Raw genomic sequence first — 16257 nt, 5'->3', positions numbered from 1 at the left:
AAAAAAAATCAGAATAATATAGAAGTACTTAATAATAACTACCCAAAAATTTTTCTGAACCAATAATAAAGCGAATAATTAACAAGAGTTACAACTCAACTAAATATAACAATAATGAGGAACAAAGAAACAATGCATATCTATCACTACCATATATTCCAGAAATCAATAAAAAAAATTAAAAAATACTAAGTAAAGCCACACAACATTACAATTGCGGAGAAAACAAAAAACAACTTATCAACTGAATGTTTCCCAAAACTAAAACCAAAAACTGACAAAATGGATATATCAAATACTGTACATAGAGTGAATTGTTTAGAATGTGATAATATATATATAGGACAAACTAAACAATATTTAAAAATGAGAATGTACGAACATAAATACAGTCTGAGAAATACTAGTGAAAATAAAACAGCATTAACACAACATGCACACCAAATGTTCCATAATTTTGATTATACCAACGCAGATATATTAGTTAGGGAAACAAATGATCATAAAAGAAGAACCCAAGAAATGCTACAAAAAAAAACATGCAAAAGCAGTAAATTTCAGATCAGATATCGAAAACCTTAGCAATATTTACCAAACCCTAATAAAGCCATAAATATGGAACACCCAGTACACTGGTGGAAAATTAAAACTATTTCTGCTTATCTCAGTACATGCATACCACTCTCGCAAATGTAGAAAATAATTCAGACAAATTTAAGGTTTCAAGAAGGCAAAGACCTAAAAGAACGTTGATTTTTACCAATCATGAGGTAAGTTTTTCCAGTGTTTTGCTCTCCCAAAAGGAAGGATTTTTTTCCCTCAAAAACTGATGAATGTTTTAACACTTTGTAAATTATAGTTTTTATACAACATGTTTTAATTGTGAATTGGTGTTTGTAGTTTGTGTAAATTTTAAATCTGATGATGGCGCTGTTGTCTCGCCGAAACGTAATGAAATAAACCATGTTTCAAAATTTTTACTTCACACTTTGACTGAGACCCAAGAAAGATAAGAATATCATAACAAGTACACGGAGTCAGGAAAATAAATCAGAATTATGGTTATGGTAAATTTTCTATTTAGGGGTCGTTAATTCCATTGCAAGTCTGTTTAAATACTCCCAAACACACATTATTCATAGTGTATATTCTAAAAGTCTATGTGAACTCTCCTTTTTCGTGTCTATTATTTGCAATTTAATTCAATTGTGACCTTTGAACACTCCTTGAAATTATTATTAGAATTTTTCAAAAATGAGAGAATAAAATTGAGAAACATCATCGTAAAGTTATTGTTCTATTTTTTATTTATCACTGTTCGCATTTAAAATTTTGCGATTGTCTCGCTAGTAATTGCAGGATTACATTAACATAAATAATCTTAATTAAACAGTGTTGGAAAAAATGTTTATCGTTGTGATTTATTACATACATTTTTAATTGTGGTCGTTAACTCCACAACGGCAGGAAATAGTTCAATACTGGCCCATTTAAAAGCTATAATTAGTCGATAATTTATGGATCTTCATTAACCCTTAACCAGGTATAAGCGGGACAGAATAATTTAATAAATGCGTTTGAGATTGGAAATGTTTTCAAACTGGTTTAGTTTTTGCATATTACAAGCCAAAATAGACCAACAATACGGCATTACTAGTATTCAAAAATTAAACCTTCACTCTCCACACACTTATCGAGTCTTTTTATGAGATGAGCTCAGTTTTGATCTACTCCAGTATACAAAGGATTGAACCCTTTTAAATGTGGCCAATTTGGCCATTTAGCACATATATTCGAATCTTGCTTGATCTTGAAAAATGCAAGATATATTTTTCATTTTGAATGCAACAAGGAATTTCAAAAGTAATTTTAATAATAAAAAAATACAGTAATTTAGGTAGCGTGCAGGTAACACCACTGATAAGATTTTACATTTACCTGCTCTAGTATTGAACTCATGGGAAAACGAGGTAAAATAAGGTAGAAAGTGAAGTAACCTAGGTCCAATTTCTAGTAATTCAAGAAAAGTTAAAAAAATTAATAAATACTTGCGTTTTGATAAAATGTCTTGGCTACTCTCAATACTGTGTAGTTCTGGAAAAATGTATTATTTATATAAATTATATTTTGGTTATTCCATATTCGGGTTCTTTGCAAAAATAAATTACATACACTCTATTAATATAATCATAACTTCTAATGAATACTTCATAAAATGTGCGTAGTTTTTACGTCGATATTGCCTCGTTAATATGTACAGGTATGTTGTAAACTTCTACGAACTTTTATGAAAGTCAATCTGGGAAAATAATACAAGATGTAGCAATATCTCTGTTGTGCAATTTTAATTAATATAAATACACCGTGAAGATTGATCGAATACTGATAAAGTGGTAACACAAAGCCATAAAATTTCATAAATACATTGAGTGTAATTTAGGTAGGTAGTAAAGAATAGAAGAAAACAAAACAAACAACCACAGTTTATAATTGGGGAATTATACATTCCAAAACATGAACTTTGAACTGATAATTACCCCAACAGGGGATAATTAATTATTGTTATTTGTTTCTGTCTTCGGTTATCTAAATTTTCGACTTAATTTTCGAGTCACTATCATGGCTTGATTGGAATTTTCAACTATAATACTGTTTCGCTCAAGTGAATGATCTCCAATGACCTTTGACAAACATCGAATGGAAAATGCCTTTGTTTCTTTATTTAATTTCAGGAATTGTAAAGTCTCAAAATCGAGTAAGTTGAATTCGAACCATAATTATTCAATTTCGTTATATGCATTATAATTACGATCATGTAAGTTTTCCTGACTGTATTTCCAATTTTAATGTAAACAATATTCCTGGGTTTCAGTAATGTCAAATATGTATCTGTCATTCCTGATATTAATACAAAAATAATACATATTTTCAAACCGCATAATATCAATACATATAGCAGAAAAATCTAAAAACAACTTAGCAAATGAATGTTTTACAAAATTTAAACAAAAAAATGATAAACTAGACGTACCTAATGTAATATACAGTTTGGAATGTGATAACACATGCATACATAGAGCAAACATGACAATATTGCATGAAAAGAATATACGAACATAAATATAGCATTAGGAAAAATAACGAAAATGGAACAGCATTAGCACAATATGCACATCAATTGTGACACAATTTTTATTTCAACAACGCAAAAATACTGATCAATGAAATTAGTTATCATAAGAGAAGAGTCCATGAAATGATACAAATCAAAAAACATATCAACTCCATGGATTTCAGATCAGATACAGACAATCTAAGCTAAATATATCAAACATGAATTAAATAAAAAATGAAAGAAACAAAAAAGATTAACATTCTTTATATTATAAGATATGGAAATCAAAAATAGTATCTGCTGAATGCAGAGGAAAAATAAGGAAAGAAAAGAATTAAATATAAACAGATTTTTCGTGTTTTTGTTCTGAAATGGAAGTAAGGAAATAATTTAAAATCCTAAAATGTGACAATCTGTTCTTTCTTTGTCCAAATTTTATGGCACTGATTCCTCGTTTAGTCTTCATAATTTTAGGAATGTTTTAGTGCACTGTATTTTTAAAGAGTTCTAGTAATGACAGGCTTTGCTAATAAATAATATAACCGTTTTTATAAAAGAATGCCCACAATTTTAAAGTGTTCTTATATTTCATGTATATGTATGGGCGAAATATTTTAACAACTGGTTGTTTTTACCAAACTGATGATGGTGAAAAAACACAGAAACGTTTTCAAGAAAATTGAATATGTTGTGATATCTACATTGTTTGTATTAAAATTATAATTATGGTGTTGCTAATCGTAGGCCTGAGTAAAACAGTAGATTTTCGGGCGTCGCCACATATTTTCTTCTTGTAAAGCTTATTTGTTTCACAAGTATCTATGATTTTGTCTCATGATAAATATTGGTTTGTATGAAACCTGACTGAAGCTCATAAGTTCCATTGAACAATATCAACGCCATTTGTTCCTAGAAGTTTGGTAGCGAATCTGCTGGGTCAACCATAAATTATAACCGAATGACTTTCGTTCCTTTATGTATGAAAGGGCTGATGAATGCACCTTTCTAGTATTCTAGTACAAAACCATTTAAATTCGTTTTTGGCCTTGTTCGTCGACTGATTTTTTACATAATCTGGTAGTAATCAAAAGGCAGGCATTTACACTTTTGTTTTGTTAAAATATCGAAATCGCAGATGTTGTGCTACTACCTGGAACCAGCATAGTTGCCAGGGCTTGAAAATAAGATAAAACGAAAAAAAAGAATATCTCGGTGGCTTCGAAATTCTATAATCACTGGCGCGGCTTTATAATTACATAAAACGAAATAATATGATGCCTGCCGACAGTGTCGGAAATAATTTGATAACCGTTCGTGGCCTTCACGAACTTGCACCCCGAAGTCTGCCATCCTGAATGAGGTTAAATAATAGTTAGCTGATGTTGTTTCACTTGTACAACCGTCAATTCTGGTATTGTTAAAGGTGTTACGTCGTAAGAGGCGAGGTATTGGGCACACATAGCGGCATCAACACAAAAGTATCTAGACACAGTGTTACACAGGCTGATGGCGCGAAATCTGCAGCAAGATGTAATTCCGCCCAGAATGATTCCTCATTCTCGTTTAGTGTTATCTAAAGAAAACTAGGAGAATTTAGATCTTTCAAGGCAAATCTGTTTCTCAGTTAAAGTTCGAGTCTTAATTTCCATTGGGAATAACCCAAACCTGCCTTTGGGTCCATTAATTTCTGGAGACGAAATTTTTGTGATAATTTTGTTTTTACACATTTATTGATTTATTATTAACATATATTGATTTATCCGGACGAACTATTAACGGTTGCGCGGAAATTAAATCAAGAAAGAAAATGTTTTTTAAAGTTGTAACTTCTCAGAAGAATGTTGTATGCATCGAAGACGAATAATATTCAGTGCATTTGTTTTCAAGGCGATATTTGTGAAATTGTAATTTGTCTGTATGTTGCTTTGGTTTACGTCAGATTTCAGCATTATTAGGTAACCAAGTATGGCTTAAATTAAGTGAACATGAAACATCAGAATTGTCTTGATTTAATAAAATGAATGCACTTTATGTTTACGTTTTTTTTTTACTTTGTCAAAATTGTTCAAGCATACCATTGAATTTTGTGGCAATTATCAAATACATGTTAACTAATATGTAATGTGTATAAATATTTATTTTTTTATTTATAATCGGTGTTCCTTAATTCCGTTATTTAAAGTTCGTGAGGTTTTCCTTATATAAAATGTATTACAATTGCCGGGAATTTTTTAAAGTCCTGTTATTGAATTTGCAAATTATTTATAAGGTTTTGTTTTTTTGGAAATTTTGCTTTCAATTGTGTTTTCAGTTTTGAAATAAAGCTTGGTATTGAATTGGACTCGTTTAACTTTATCTGAAAGCCACGCAGGAAATCGACTAAAAATGACTATAGTGGGTTTATTCTGGTTTTGTTTTATTATTGATGATTTCATGAAGATTATGATTATGATTATATTTTATATATAAAGAAAATCGAATAATAAATTTTAAACCTTTTTTGCATTGTATTTCTTTGGTAAAAATATATTAATTGCAAATTATTTTTACTCTATAATATAAACTTTTTACAATGCCTTTATTTATCATTATCTAGTTATTTGAGTTAGTTATAGTTAAATTAAATATCCATTTGAATGAATAGATTTTCTACATATTGTATTGTTCTTTATCAACAAAAAATTTAATTTTCGTTTTTTTATTGTTAAGATATGTCAAAAATGCATTAAATTTTTGTTCGCAATCACTATGCCTCCAAATAATTGGTTTAAATTTGTCTATAAATTTTCCACTGCAAAAAGATAATAAGAGCGACTCTATTACACCATCATAACTCACAAAACTAAAAAAAAATATGTATCATTATACTAAGAAGAAATTGGCTTCAATAAAACTGTTAATATTTGCATAATTGTGAGCGTCCGTAATATTGAAGTTATTTTATAATTTTTGTTTTATTATATTTAAAGTGTTACCAACAGGTTTCTTTCGTTAATGAACTAACAACATCAAAACTTTTCCGAATATGGTTTGGATTTATATTTATGTCCGAGAATTTTTTATTTTTCAAATTTAGTTTAAAAAAATCAAAGTCTTGCAGCTTCGTCATTTGTGAGATTTTACTCAAAACATATTTTGTTGCACATCATTACCAAACAAACAAAGTCTGTATGCTGATACAATTACGAATACTGCTGAATTTAAAAAAATAATATACTATATCGTCTGTTGCATATGACGTGTTTTATTAAGTTAATTACTTCTTATTTGCAATTGTTATCAAGTTAGAACCTTCAAAATCACGTTGATTCTCATCTTCGTTTGTAGAATTGTGCGATTTACTTGTAAAAATGCTATGCATTTTGTAATTTTTCATGAGAAATTTGATGATTTTCTAAATGAGTATTATTTTTTAAATCGGTTGGCAGTATTTTTCCAAGTAGTAGTGCAAGATTAGCAAAAGAACGCTATTTTGAAATAAGAAAAAATTGGTCAATTGGATTGAATGTTGTTTGGCATCAAAGTGCACATTTTTTACTTTTCTTCAAAGTTTTACCATAGACGAATTGGATACCGACCTAAGCGGTCCATCTATAGGTGCGATCCTTGTAAATTTTAGAAAAAAACCCTTTTTTAAAAAACGTTCTTTTTCTGTTAATCGGTTTCAAACAATTGTATTTTCTAGTGCAAAATGGTACTGCCCGAGATGAACCACGGAAAGAACCTGAACATGTTGATATTGTTCAAAAATCAATCGGGGTTCTAGGCAAATGGCATATTTGGGTGTGTTTAGCCATATTTTTGGTGAAATTTCCCGTAGCGTGGCATCAGCTCAGCATAGTATTCGTAGCTCCAAGAACGGAGTTTTATTGCGTTGATCCTAACTTGGACAAATGTGCTCGCAATTGTAGTGCCCACGTTTTTAATAGGTGAGTAGGTAATTATTTGTGTTTTACGCTGTATGAAGTGAATTTCAATCTTTTTTCGCTCAAGGTCTTTCTTAAAAATTATTTTAGTATTATTATATAAAAGTATAATAGTATACAATATAAAAGTTTTTTGAAATTTTAGCAATGATAACCACTGAAACAAAATTATCTAATTTCCAGGTCCGTATTCAGTGAAACAATCCTATCAGAATGGGACCTAGTTTGCGAGAAAGAATATTTGGCGGATTTGGCCCAAACAGTCACAATGCTCGGAATTCTTTTCGGAAACATGGTATTTGGATACTTATCAGATAAGTAAGTGAAATCGTCAACTTATTGTCCATTGTCTGTCATAACTAATGATTGTTTCGCGTTTACCGTAAATTAACAACCTGCACAGGCTGCAGATTAACTTTGCTTGTACAAGACTAAACATTAAGTTTTTATTATACGACATAGAAATTATGTCGCATTGCAAATCTTCCGTTGGATGAACATTTAGTTCTTAGACAGAGATACTATCTTGTATCTAAATAAGGAAGCTAAGAAAGATATATTCATCTGTTTAGTTTTTATTATAGTTCGGGTCTATAAACAAATAGTATTCGCCGGTTCCTACGGGTTATTTTAGCGTTAATTGAAATACCTTTACAAACAAAAGGCAGGAATTTCAATTGACCAATAATCATTAAAATTAAGAAAAAATGCTTTGCTCTCCCTGGTTATGTGACGATAACTCCCAAATAGTGTTCGTGTGTGTGTGTGTATGGAAAATATCCCTGGAATGAAGGATTTAAGTTTTGGACATCCTTTGTTTCATAGGGCGCAGCTATAAAAATATTTGTAAATTGCATAAAGCGGCTATTGAGAATATCGCTAGGTTTGAATTTTATCGAGAAAAATCCAGGCCACACATTTTATTTACGATAATTAGCAGCATGGTGTTGAAATGTTAATCATAAGTGTTTATAAAACAGCTAATGTTTGTTTGGAAACATGAATAGGTGGTGGACTAAATACTGGTTTGGCGTGCTCATCTATAATCGTAAATGTATGTTTTCAGAAAAATCTATATTGATAATATGCTAAGCAGTTTAAAAATTGGCCATTTTACATATGTTTATCATAATCGTCAGTTATTAGTCATTTAATGAGATTAGTTGGAATTTATCGCTTACAGAGCTGTGATAAGAGTGGAAAATATTACAAATATTTAATGAGAACATTATCGGCATTAATAGATTTAAAAGAAATAAGCTAGAACCCATAACAAAAAATGCGTAATTACTGAACAATAAGCCAGAGATTAATTAAACTAAAACCGAAATTGTAACTAATTGTCTTAGCTTAATTGGGGCGTTTAACAATCTGACAGGATGCGATTTTGAGGCAACAAGGACGAACAACTGGTTAGTTTAATTAAATTAACAATACGAATGCATTCAGTAGAAAAGCAGTTTAGGTACCCAAAAAAAATCGATCAACTGAACAGCATTATTATGTAAAATGGTTTATGTGATGCAAATTCTAATGCGAACAGTGCAATGAACCGACAGTAAAATCTTTCATTTCTCCTAGACAAATAGTAGGTTAATTTCACAGTTAATAATTAGCTAATCATGTCTCGATGGAATTTCACCGGAACCGGGAAAGTAAAAGAGTTAAAAAAAAACAAATCAATAATTTTGAAACAATTTAAAATAAATTATATATGAAGATTTGAGGGCTAAGACTTTTGGTCAGAAGCCATCATCATAATAAAATGTTTTTGCCAATTACTTTTCAAAGAAAATATTGTGTTTGCAGCTTCGATCAATCATTCAGCATGTTCAACAGTTTATGGCAAACATTCGATTACTTTAGTTTATTATAATGTGGATACTGACTAATCAATTCAAATTCTAAATATAAAAGATCCAAACAATGTTTCCAGTCATTGGAAAATTGTAAGAAGCTATTGCATAAATGAAATTGCAATGATGGAGAAAATTACCTATAGTGATATACATTTATTTTGTAGGTTTGGCCGGAAATTGCCATTAGTTGGTGCCGTTATTTTACAAGCAGTTTCAGGAACTATAGCGGCATTTTCCCCATGGTTTTCGCTGTTTCTCATCATGAGATTTTTCGCTGCTTTAGCGACTGGAGGAACAATGGTAACCAGCTTTGTACTCATCATGGAACTTATTGGTAAATAACCGTATATGATAAATAAATTTAACAATATCCAAGATAACTAAAAAAAAATATTATAATTTATCTCCAAAGTTTGTGAAACATAATTTGCTAGTGTAAACCCAAGCCCAATGCAAGTATAAAAACTCATTTAATAAAAAAATCGAAAAAAATCGCAACTTGTATGAGTTAAAGCTGTTTGGAATTAAATGATAATAAGTGAGAATTTTTAGAATCACAATTTTCTGATAGCATTGTTAATTAAAAATTGACCGATAATCAGCAATTAGTCAAATGGTCAATGCTTAATCAATAGCTGGATTGTTCGCTTATCGCTTATAACTCGATTAGAAAAATTCTGCTAATAATGCGTAGAATTAAACATTCCTCCACAGGGTGCATTGATGAAAACATGTGGACAAAATGCGTTTCCCATTTTTTAATTAGCAATACCTAATGAAAAAGATTATTGTCATTAAGACCCAATTATATTTAACAAAATCAATTCATATTCATAAATCAGGAAATATTGGTAAATCAGAGGTCAACTTTTGTGTAACACTTAATATATGCAATAATGTAAATATTTTAATTTCTTTCGAATAATGTACTGTTCCGTGTAATCACTAATGCTAATCGGGTTAAGACATTCACATTACTAAGCTGTAGGTCAGGGATACATCCATTATTCAGACGGTTTTTTTCAAATTTACTACGATATTCTGCTCGTAGTACCGTTGACCTGGTTCATAACCGAATTAAATGAAAATTATACCTATGATTATGGTTGATTTCCTGAATAAACGATGGATATAAACTTGTGATTTTTGATTTTAGGTACCGAGTGGAGAACAGTAGTCGGTATATTGTACCAAATTCCCTTTAACTTGGGCCATATCCTCCTACCAGTAATATCTTACTTCTTAAGAGATTGGAGATACTTTCAAGCCGCCATATCGTTACCTTCTCTTGCTTTAATATTTTATTATTGGGTAATGCCTGAAAGTCCTCGATGGTTACTAGCAGGTAATTGAATGAAATCTCATAGATAACATTAATCTGTAAAAGCATTTCTTGATCTTTAAACAAATAAATTTTTGCTTTTTTGCCAGGGCAAGAAATTACTTTATTTGAACTAGTAGGAAAGGAAAAATGCGCCTGAAAACTATTCCTGTAGATAAAAAGACTACTGAAAAATATACTCATCTCTAAACGTATCGAGATTTCTAGAAGACTTTTCTAAAAACATGACCAACCACCACGACTTATTAATTAACGATTTCAACCAAATTGTTTGAGTCTTCCTTCTGTATTTATTGCAGTTTAAATACAAAATTCAGCAACCCTAACAAGTAATATTAATACACTTTTAGGTCTTCTAATTTTTTGTCTTCAACAAATACGTTTTCTGTTCAAGGTGGCAAAAGAGAGGAAGCTATAAAAGTGCTGGAAAAGGCGGCAAAATCTAACAACCTACCAACAAAGAACATAAAAAATGACGTTCTAGAATATCTAACTAACAAAGTAGAGGATGAACAACTGGAAAGTCGAAAAGGAAATATTCTGGATCTAGTACGAACGCCCATTATGAGAATGTACACAATTGCCATCTGCTTCAATTGGCTTGTATGTGGATTGTGCTTTTTTGGCGTTTCACAATTTATTGGCCATTTAGGAGGTGAGTAAAATATTTACAATAAAGAAAGCTAAAGAAATCCACATTCATGGGTTTTGCCTTTTTTTAAACTCGTAATGCGGTGAATGTACAGGGTTAAAATGTTTGGCAATTGAACACTTTCGATTGAAAATTGTCGACTAATCCAAATCTAAATAGTTTCTGAAAAATATATTTTGCTTCAAATTAACTAAATGTTTAATTTTTCATTTTCCTATTTTTAATTATATTAATCATATTCAATTCAATTTTTTGCATATACAAATAACTTTCAATTGTCTAGGTATAAGGCATCGTTTACAAAGTTATATTTATATTTTACGTAAGTAAATATTTTATAGGAAAATAGGTTTTTTCTTAGTGAAGATTTTTTCAAATTTTTAAATTTCAATTAATTAAAATATTTGGTACATTAATTCAATAAGGACAGAGCCATTAATTGGATCAAGCCTTGTTTGTAAGAAGTTACTATTGTTTAGTAGTGTGTACTAAACTGTTTAGTAGTAGTACTGTATTATACATGTAATTTTGAAGTATACAGGGTGTCCCGTAAGCTCATGATCAAAAGGGTACTGTGATATTCTTTTGATCAAAAGCAGACGATCTGACCTAACTTTTATTAACAAAAAATATCTGGCTCCTCTGCTATTGATGGTCAAAGTTCTTCAAAAAATTGATCGATTTTAAAATATCGGGAGAATGGTACGATGTATTTTGGTGAAACTCGCTGTGAATTTATTCTTATGTAAGACTCATATTATGATGAAACAATCGAGTTTAGCCGTTTTGGACATGTGGTGAATTCTTGAGTGTCATGATACAAAAACTACCAGAACTTTTTAGTTGGAGGAGGAAATCAACTCATTTTTTTTTCGGTTGATGCACTAATCATGTATTCACAATTTTGTGCACTTTGTAAAATCTTGTAGCATTCATAGTTTTTGCGAAAATTCATTGATTTCATCCTCCAACTGAAAAGTTCTGGTAGTTTTTGTACCACTACACTCAAAAATTCACCACTTGTCCAAAACGGCTGAACTCGATTGTTTCATCAAAACATGACTCTTACATAAGAAAAATTCACATCGAGTTTCACCAAAATACATCGTACCATTCTCCCGATTTTTCAGAAAAGATCAAATTTTTGAAGAACTTTGATCATCAATAGCAGAGGAGCCAGACATTTTTTGTTAATAAAAGTTAGGTAAGATCGTCTTCTTTTGATCCAAAGAATAAAGCAGTACCCTTTTGATCATGAGCTTACTGGACACCCTGTATATGTTATAGCCAAAACCGAACGGCGATTTGAAATGTTCCTTGTAGTAGACCTTTTCTATTCGCCATCTATTATGAAAATTGTATTGACTTTATATTCCAATTTTTTTATTTAAGTTAACCTGTATTGTTAACTGTATGTGTAATAAATCTTATACATTGCAGTTGAATAATTTTCTACAAATCTTATTGTGCAAGATAGAAATGCATCATTTTATAAGTTTTTGTTTTTGTTATTTCAGGAAATATTTTTTTGAACGTCGCTTTATCAGCAGTAATTCAAATACCCAGCACACTATTTGCTTGTTGGGCGACCAAAGCATGGGGTAGAAGGAAAACTTTAATTTCTGCCAATATACTTTCTGGAGTTTTCCTCATTTTAATTGGGGTTTCTCCTTCGGAACCAACGTGGATAAAATCTATATTAAGTACAACAGGTAATATCAATTGTATCGTAATTTTACGAGTAAATTTCTAATTTAACATAAATTATTGTCAAATAATTGATTCCTTAATTGCAAATTGTAATAGGTGGTTCCAAATACGATTTTTGTGCGTGTATATTTTAAACAAAAAATTTGAGTGAATCGATGGCTGTTGGAACAAAGTCCATGTACCAAATAAATTTGTAAAACTATAGCAGAGATTGTTAATCATGTTTCAAAAATTGATAAGTAAAAATAACTCTCATAAAGTCAATTCATTAAATGCTCAAAGCTGCACCTTCCATGCACTTATTCATTTACAGAATATTCTATTAACGTGGTACAAAAATCGGAATGAATTAAAATTAAAATAAACTGTTTATTTCCATATGTATCTACAACAAAACGCCAGCTATAATTATTTGTACTTTTATATAGTGTCTTTCAAATAGCAGAAGGAAAATAAATAATTCGCTTGATAAACTTTGCAAAATGGCAATACACAATTTAAAAAATTGTGTATGAGACCTTCAGACTTAAAAAAATTTCCATTGTCTTTGCTTATTGTTTTTCTTCGTCCTGAATAGTTCTTACACGTGCTCATTTGCAACCTTGATTATTGTATAGTATTTTAATTACATTAATAACCATGTACTCATATTTACTTAATGTTAACATCTGGCAGAACCTTGATAGAATCGTAGGACCTGCGTGTCTTCCTGGGTTTTTGTTAATTAAACTTGAATAAGCACATAGTGCATCATTTTTTCAATGGTATTCCAAATTGACTAAATTAAGTTCTCACTCGAAAAGTGACTACGATAATTTATGCAAAATTCCTTAAGTCTAAAATTTAAAAAAAAAATGACTTCTAATGAATAGTTTAAACTGAACAAGTTTTTTTTATTTCAGCAATGTTTGGACTCTCATTGTCTTTTCCAACAGTATATATTTATTCGGGGGAATTATTTCCCACAATGGTTCGAAATATTGGCGTTGGAACATCCTCGATGTGTGCCCGATTCGGTAAGTCACTCAATAAAAGCAATTAAAAATCAAACTGAATGACAAAAATAAAATACATTTTCAGGTTCAATGGCAGCCCCATTTGTTGCCTCACTTGTTACAGTGGAACCATGGATTCCACCAATTATCTTCGGAGTGGCTCCGCTAATTGGTGCCATGCTTTGTTTGAAGCTTCCCGAAACTTTGGACTGTAAATTGCCCGACACGATCGAAGAAGCTGAAATGTTTGAGATTCGATCCAGAGAGGAAAAGTCTGCGCTTAGAGGACATTCAACAGAGATGAGTTGAAACACAGAGTGTTATACCTATGTAGTAAGTGTCCGAATTATGATATGTGGAGCTTTTCTGATGTTTGTTGCATTTTTTCGGTATGTACGTATTCGTATGGACAAACATTCCATAAAAGCTATTATATCGAAAGCGATTGTGGACATTCTATGAAATGTCTAAATAATTATGTGTTGTTAAAATAAAATATTGCTTAAATTTTCTATTAGACCTCTTGTCGTTTCATTTGAGGTTTCATGAATTACTTGCTTTGATGGGTTTATTTAAGCGAAGCGATTGCTAAAAGTTATATGCAGATAAGGTTCTAACGAAATCTTCAGGAAAAGTCAGTGGTTGTCTTGTACTGCATACTATAATGGGTTTACTAAAATAAATTCAACATTGTGGAGCATACAAAGTTGTGCAGAAATGCCATAAGAAGATCCAGTTGTTGCAAATTTTCCGGCCGCTGACTCATTTCAATTTCAATAAAAGCGTGAAGAACGAATATGCAGAACTTAACACCTAAAACACAAACATGACTAGTTACACTTGAAATAAATAGAAGCATGCAAAGAGGAGAAGAAATAAATTAAAAATAAGTAGAACTAACAAAATATATATTTTTTTACCTTTAAGAAAGCTGGCAATGATACTAAACCCATGCCAGCGGCATCAAGAATCAAAGGCTTTTGCGATCGCATGATAATCATTTGAATCTTTTTCTGTATACCCACAGGAAAATTGAACCAATTGAGAGAGTAAATATCATTAGCCACTTCGACGCTCTAGAAAAGTAAATGTTCCAAATCCATATCAATGAGCAACTTTACATGAAATACCTCGTCAATCATCAGTTGGCCGTTGTAACAAACCGACAATAAAATAGCCAACCATCCTACCAAATGTAGAGCAAATCTCACTGAATCTTCAAAAGCATCTACCATGATAACTTCGAAACATAACACGCTCAGTACCAGAGAAGTTAGTGTTATGTAAAAGAGAAGCATTGTACTGAATGCTTTAGCGGTATTCTGCGAATACCTACACAAAGTACTTATAGGGAGTTTTTTTAGAATTAAATACTTACTCAATGACATCAATGTGATATTGAATAATAAAAAACAATCTTTCTCCAGGTTTATCTTGCGGACAGTGTCGCAATTTCGCTATAAATTCTCTCAAATTTTTCAACTGATTAACTATATGCATGAGAAATCCGCACAGTAACATAGTAAGCGCTAAAACTACGATGGAGACCATAGTGCAAGTGTAAATTTGATGAACGAAAATAATTTCAAAAACTGGCTTGTAGTCGAACTTGAATGGAAAAACACTTCGCACAACCTACAAGAGTTTCATATTAGTTAGTTTTTTTATATTTGTTTGAATTTTCATTCATTAACAAATTAATGAAAGTATTTTTATATTATGTTTATGGTAAAAAAAATTTATATCGACATTATTTCCAGTTTTATGAAGTGTTTTATAGTATTTTTTTCTTGCTAATTAATGTTCTCCTAAAACTTACAAGTCCGCATGGAACGCCATCATCAATCATTTTGGCTGTGCGATTATTATGGCATTTATCTATGCTCAATTGGGGCATTAACATATACACAAAGTTGCCCAAAATGCCATAAAACATGAATATTTTGCTGAATAAGTTCGCCTTTTCATCGACTTCTTTCGTCTTGCGTGAATTGCCATATTTGTTAAAGTATTTCAAATTCACCTAAATAAAAAAGAAAGTTTTTGATTTTCAAGAGTGCCAAGTTCAAGTGCCGGGAAATTAGGGCATAATTATTTACATATTTACATCGTATTTTAGTTGGGAAACAAAGTTCAGTTTTCATATTTATAGCATATCTTCGTGTCGTAATTGTGAATTTCGACGAAAATTCTGAACACAAACGTTGTAGGTTTTAGAGCCGTTTCACGCGGACCACTCTGCAGCGCTTCTCAGTGGCGCTGCTGAGAGGAAGCATTTTTTGAAGGTACATTGATTTATATAGAGCTATTCAAACGGGCGCGATCACCGATTTAGCAGCGCTTCTGTGGCGTTCGGTGGTTGACTACAGCCGAGACGCGCTTCAAAGAGAAGCGCCACTGATGGCGATACATTGGTTCAAATGCTGGCATTCACCATAGATGAAGACAACTATAGATTGCCCACTCCCTTGCACAAAATGTTAACAATGTTTTTTACTGATACTGTCGCCATCTATTAGCTGCTTCCGACTCTCTAACGTCATTGCCCCAAAATACCCCCCAACCCCCGGATGTTCTGTGGTCATTGCTGGGTTTGCGTCCTTACTACTGTGTATTCAGGATTTGTTATTGTCGGCGAGCCAATACTACAATTGAGAT

The 16257-nt window shown here is 31.2% G+C and overlaps 2 protein-coding genes across 2 annotated transcripts in view; one reads left to right on the top strand and one right to left on the bottom strand.

Annotated features, from left to right (window-relative positions):
• The window catches only part of LOC109541483 (organic cation transporter protein), a gene marked incomplete at its 5' end in the record, with an annotated part of 15538 nt that extends 1420 nt beyond the window's left edge, over positions 1 to 14118 (top strand). Inside the window, 8 exon segments of the mRNA XM_019910340.2 lie at positions 6801 to 7044; positions 7225 to 7359; positions 9065 to 9234; positions 10057 to 10245; positions 10637 to 10897; positions 12412 to 12606; positions 13507 to 13620; positions 13685 to 14118. Coding sequence (XP_019765899.2) covers positions 6801 to 7044; positions 7225 to 7359; positions 9065 to 9234; positions 10057 to 10245; positions 10637 to 10897; positions 12412 to 12606; positions 13507 to 13620; positions 13685 to 13908 — 1532 coding nt within the window. The 3' untranslated portion in view covers positions 13909 to 14118.
• Positions 14119 to 14241: 123 nt separating this feature from the next.
• The window catches only part of LOC109541485 (odorant receptor 49b), a 7128-nt gene continuing 5112 nt past the window's right edge, over positions 14242 to 16257 (bottom strand). The window contains exons 3-7 of the mRNA XM_019910342.2: positions 15419 to 15622; positions 14978 to 15234; positions 14730 to 14931; positions 14520 to 14675; positions 14242 to 14412 (exon numbers count right to left, since the gene is read on the bottom strand). Coding sequence (XP_019765901.2) covers positions 14362 to 14412; positions 14520 to 14675; positions 14730 to 14931; positions 14978 to 15234; positions 15419 to 15622 — 870 coding nt within the window. The 3' untranslated portion in view covers positions 14242 to 14361. The remainder of the gene's footprint in view (positions 14413 to 14519; positions 14676 to 14729; positions 14932 to 14977; positions 15235 to 15418; positions 15623 to 16257) is intronic.

Source organism: Dendroctonus ponderosae, unplaced genomic scaffold (assembly GCF_020466585.1).
Source record: "Dendroctonus ponderosae isolate FM_Combo_2020 unplaced genomic scaffold, Dpon_F_20191213v2 Dpon_F_20191213_1, whole genome shotgun sequence".
NCBI classification, from domain to species: Eukaryota; Metazoa; Arthropoda; class Insecta; order Coleoptera; family Curculionidae; genus Dendroctonus; species Dendroctonus ponderosae.
This window is presented reverse-complemented; position numbering and strand designations above follow the sequence as displayed.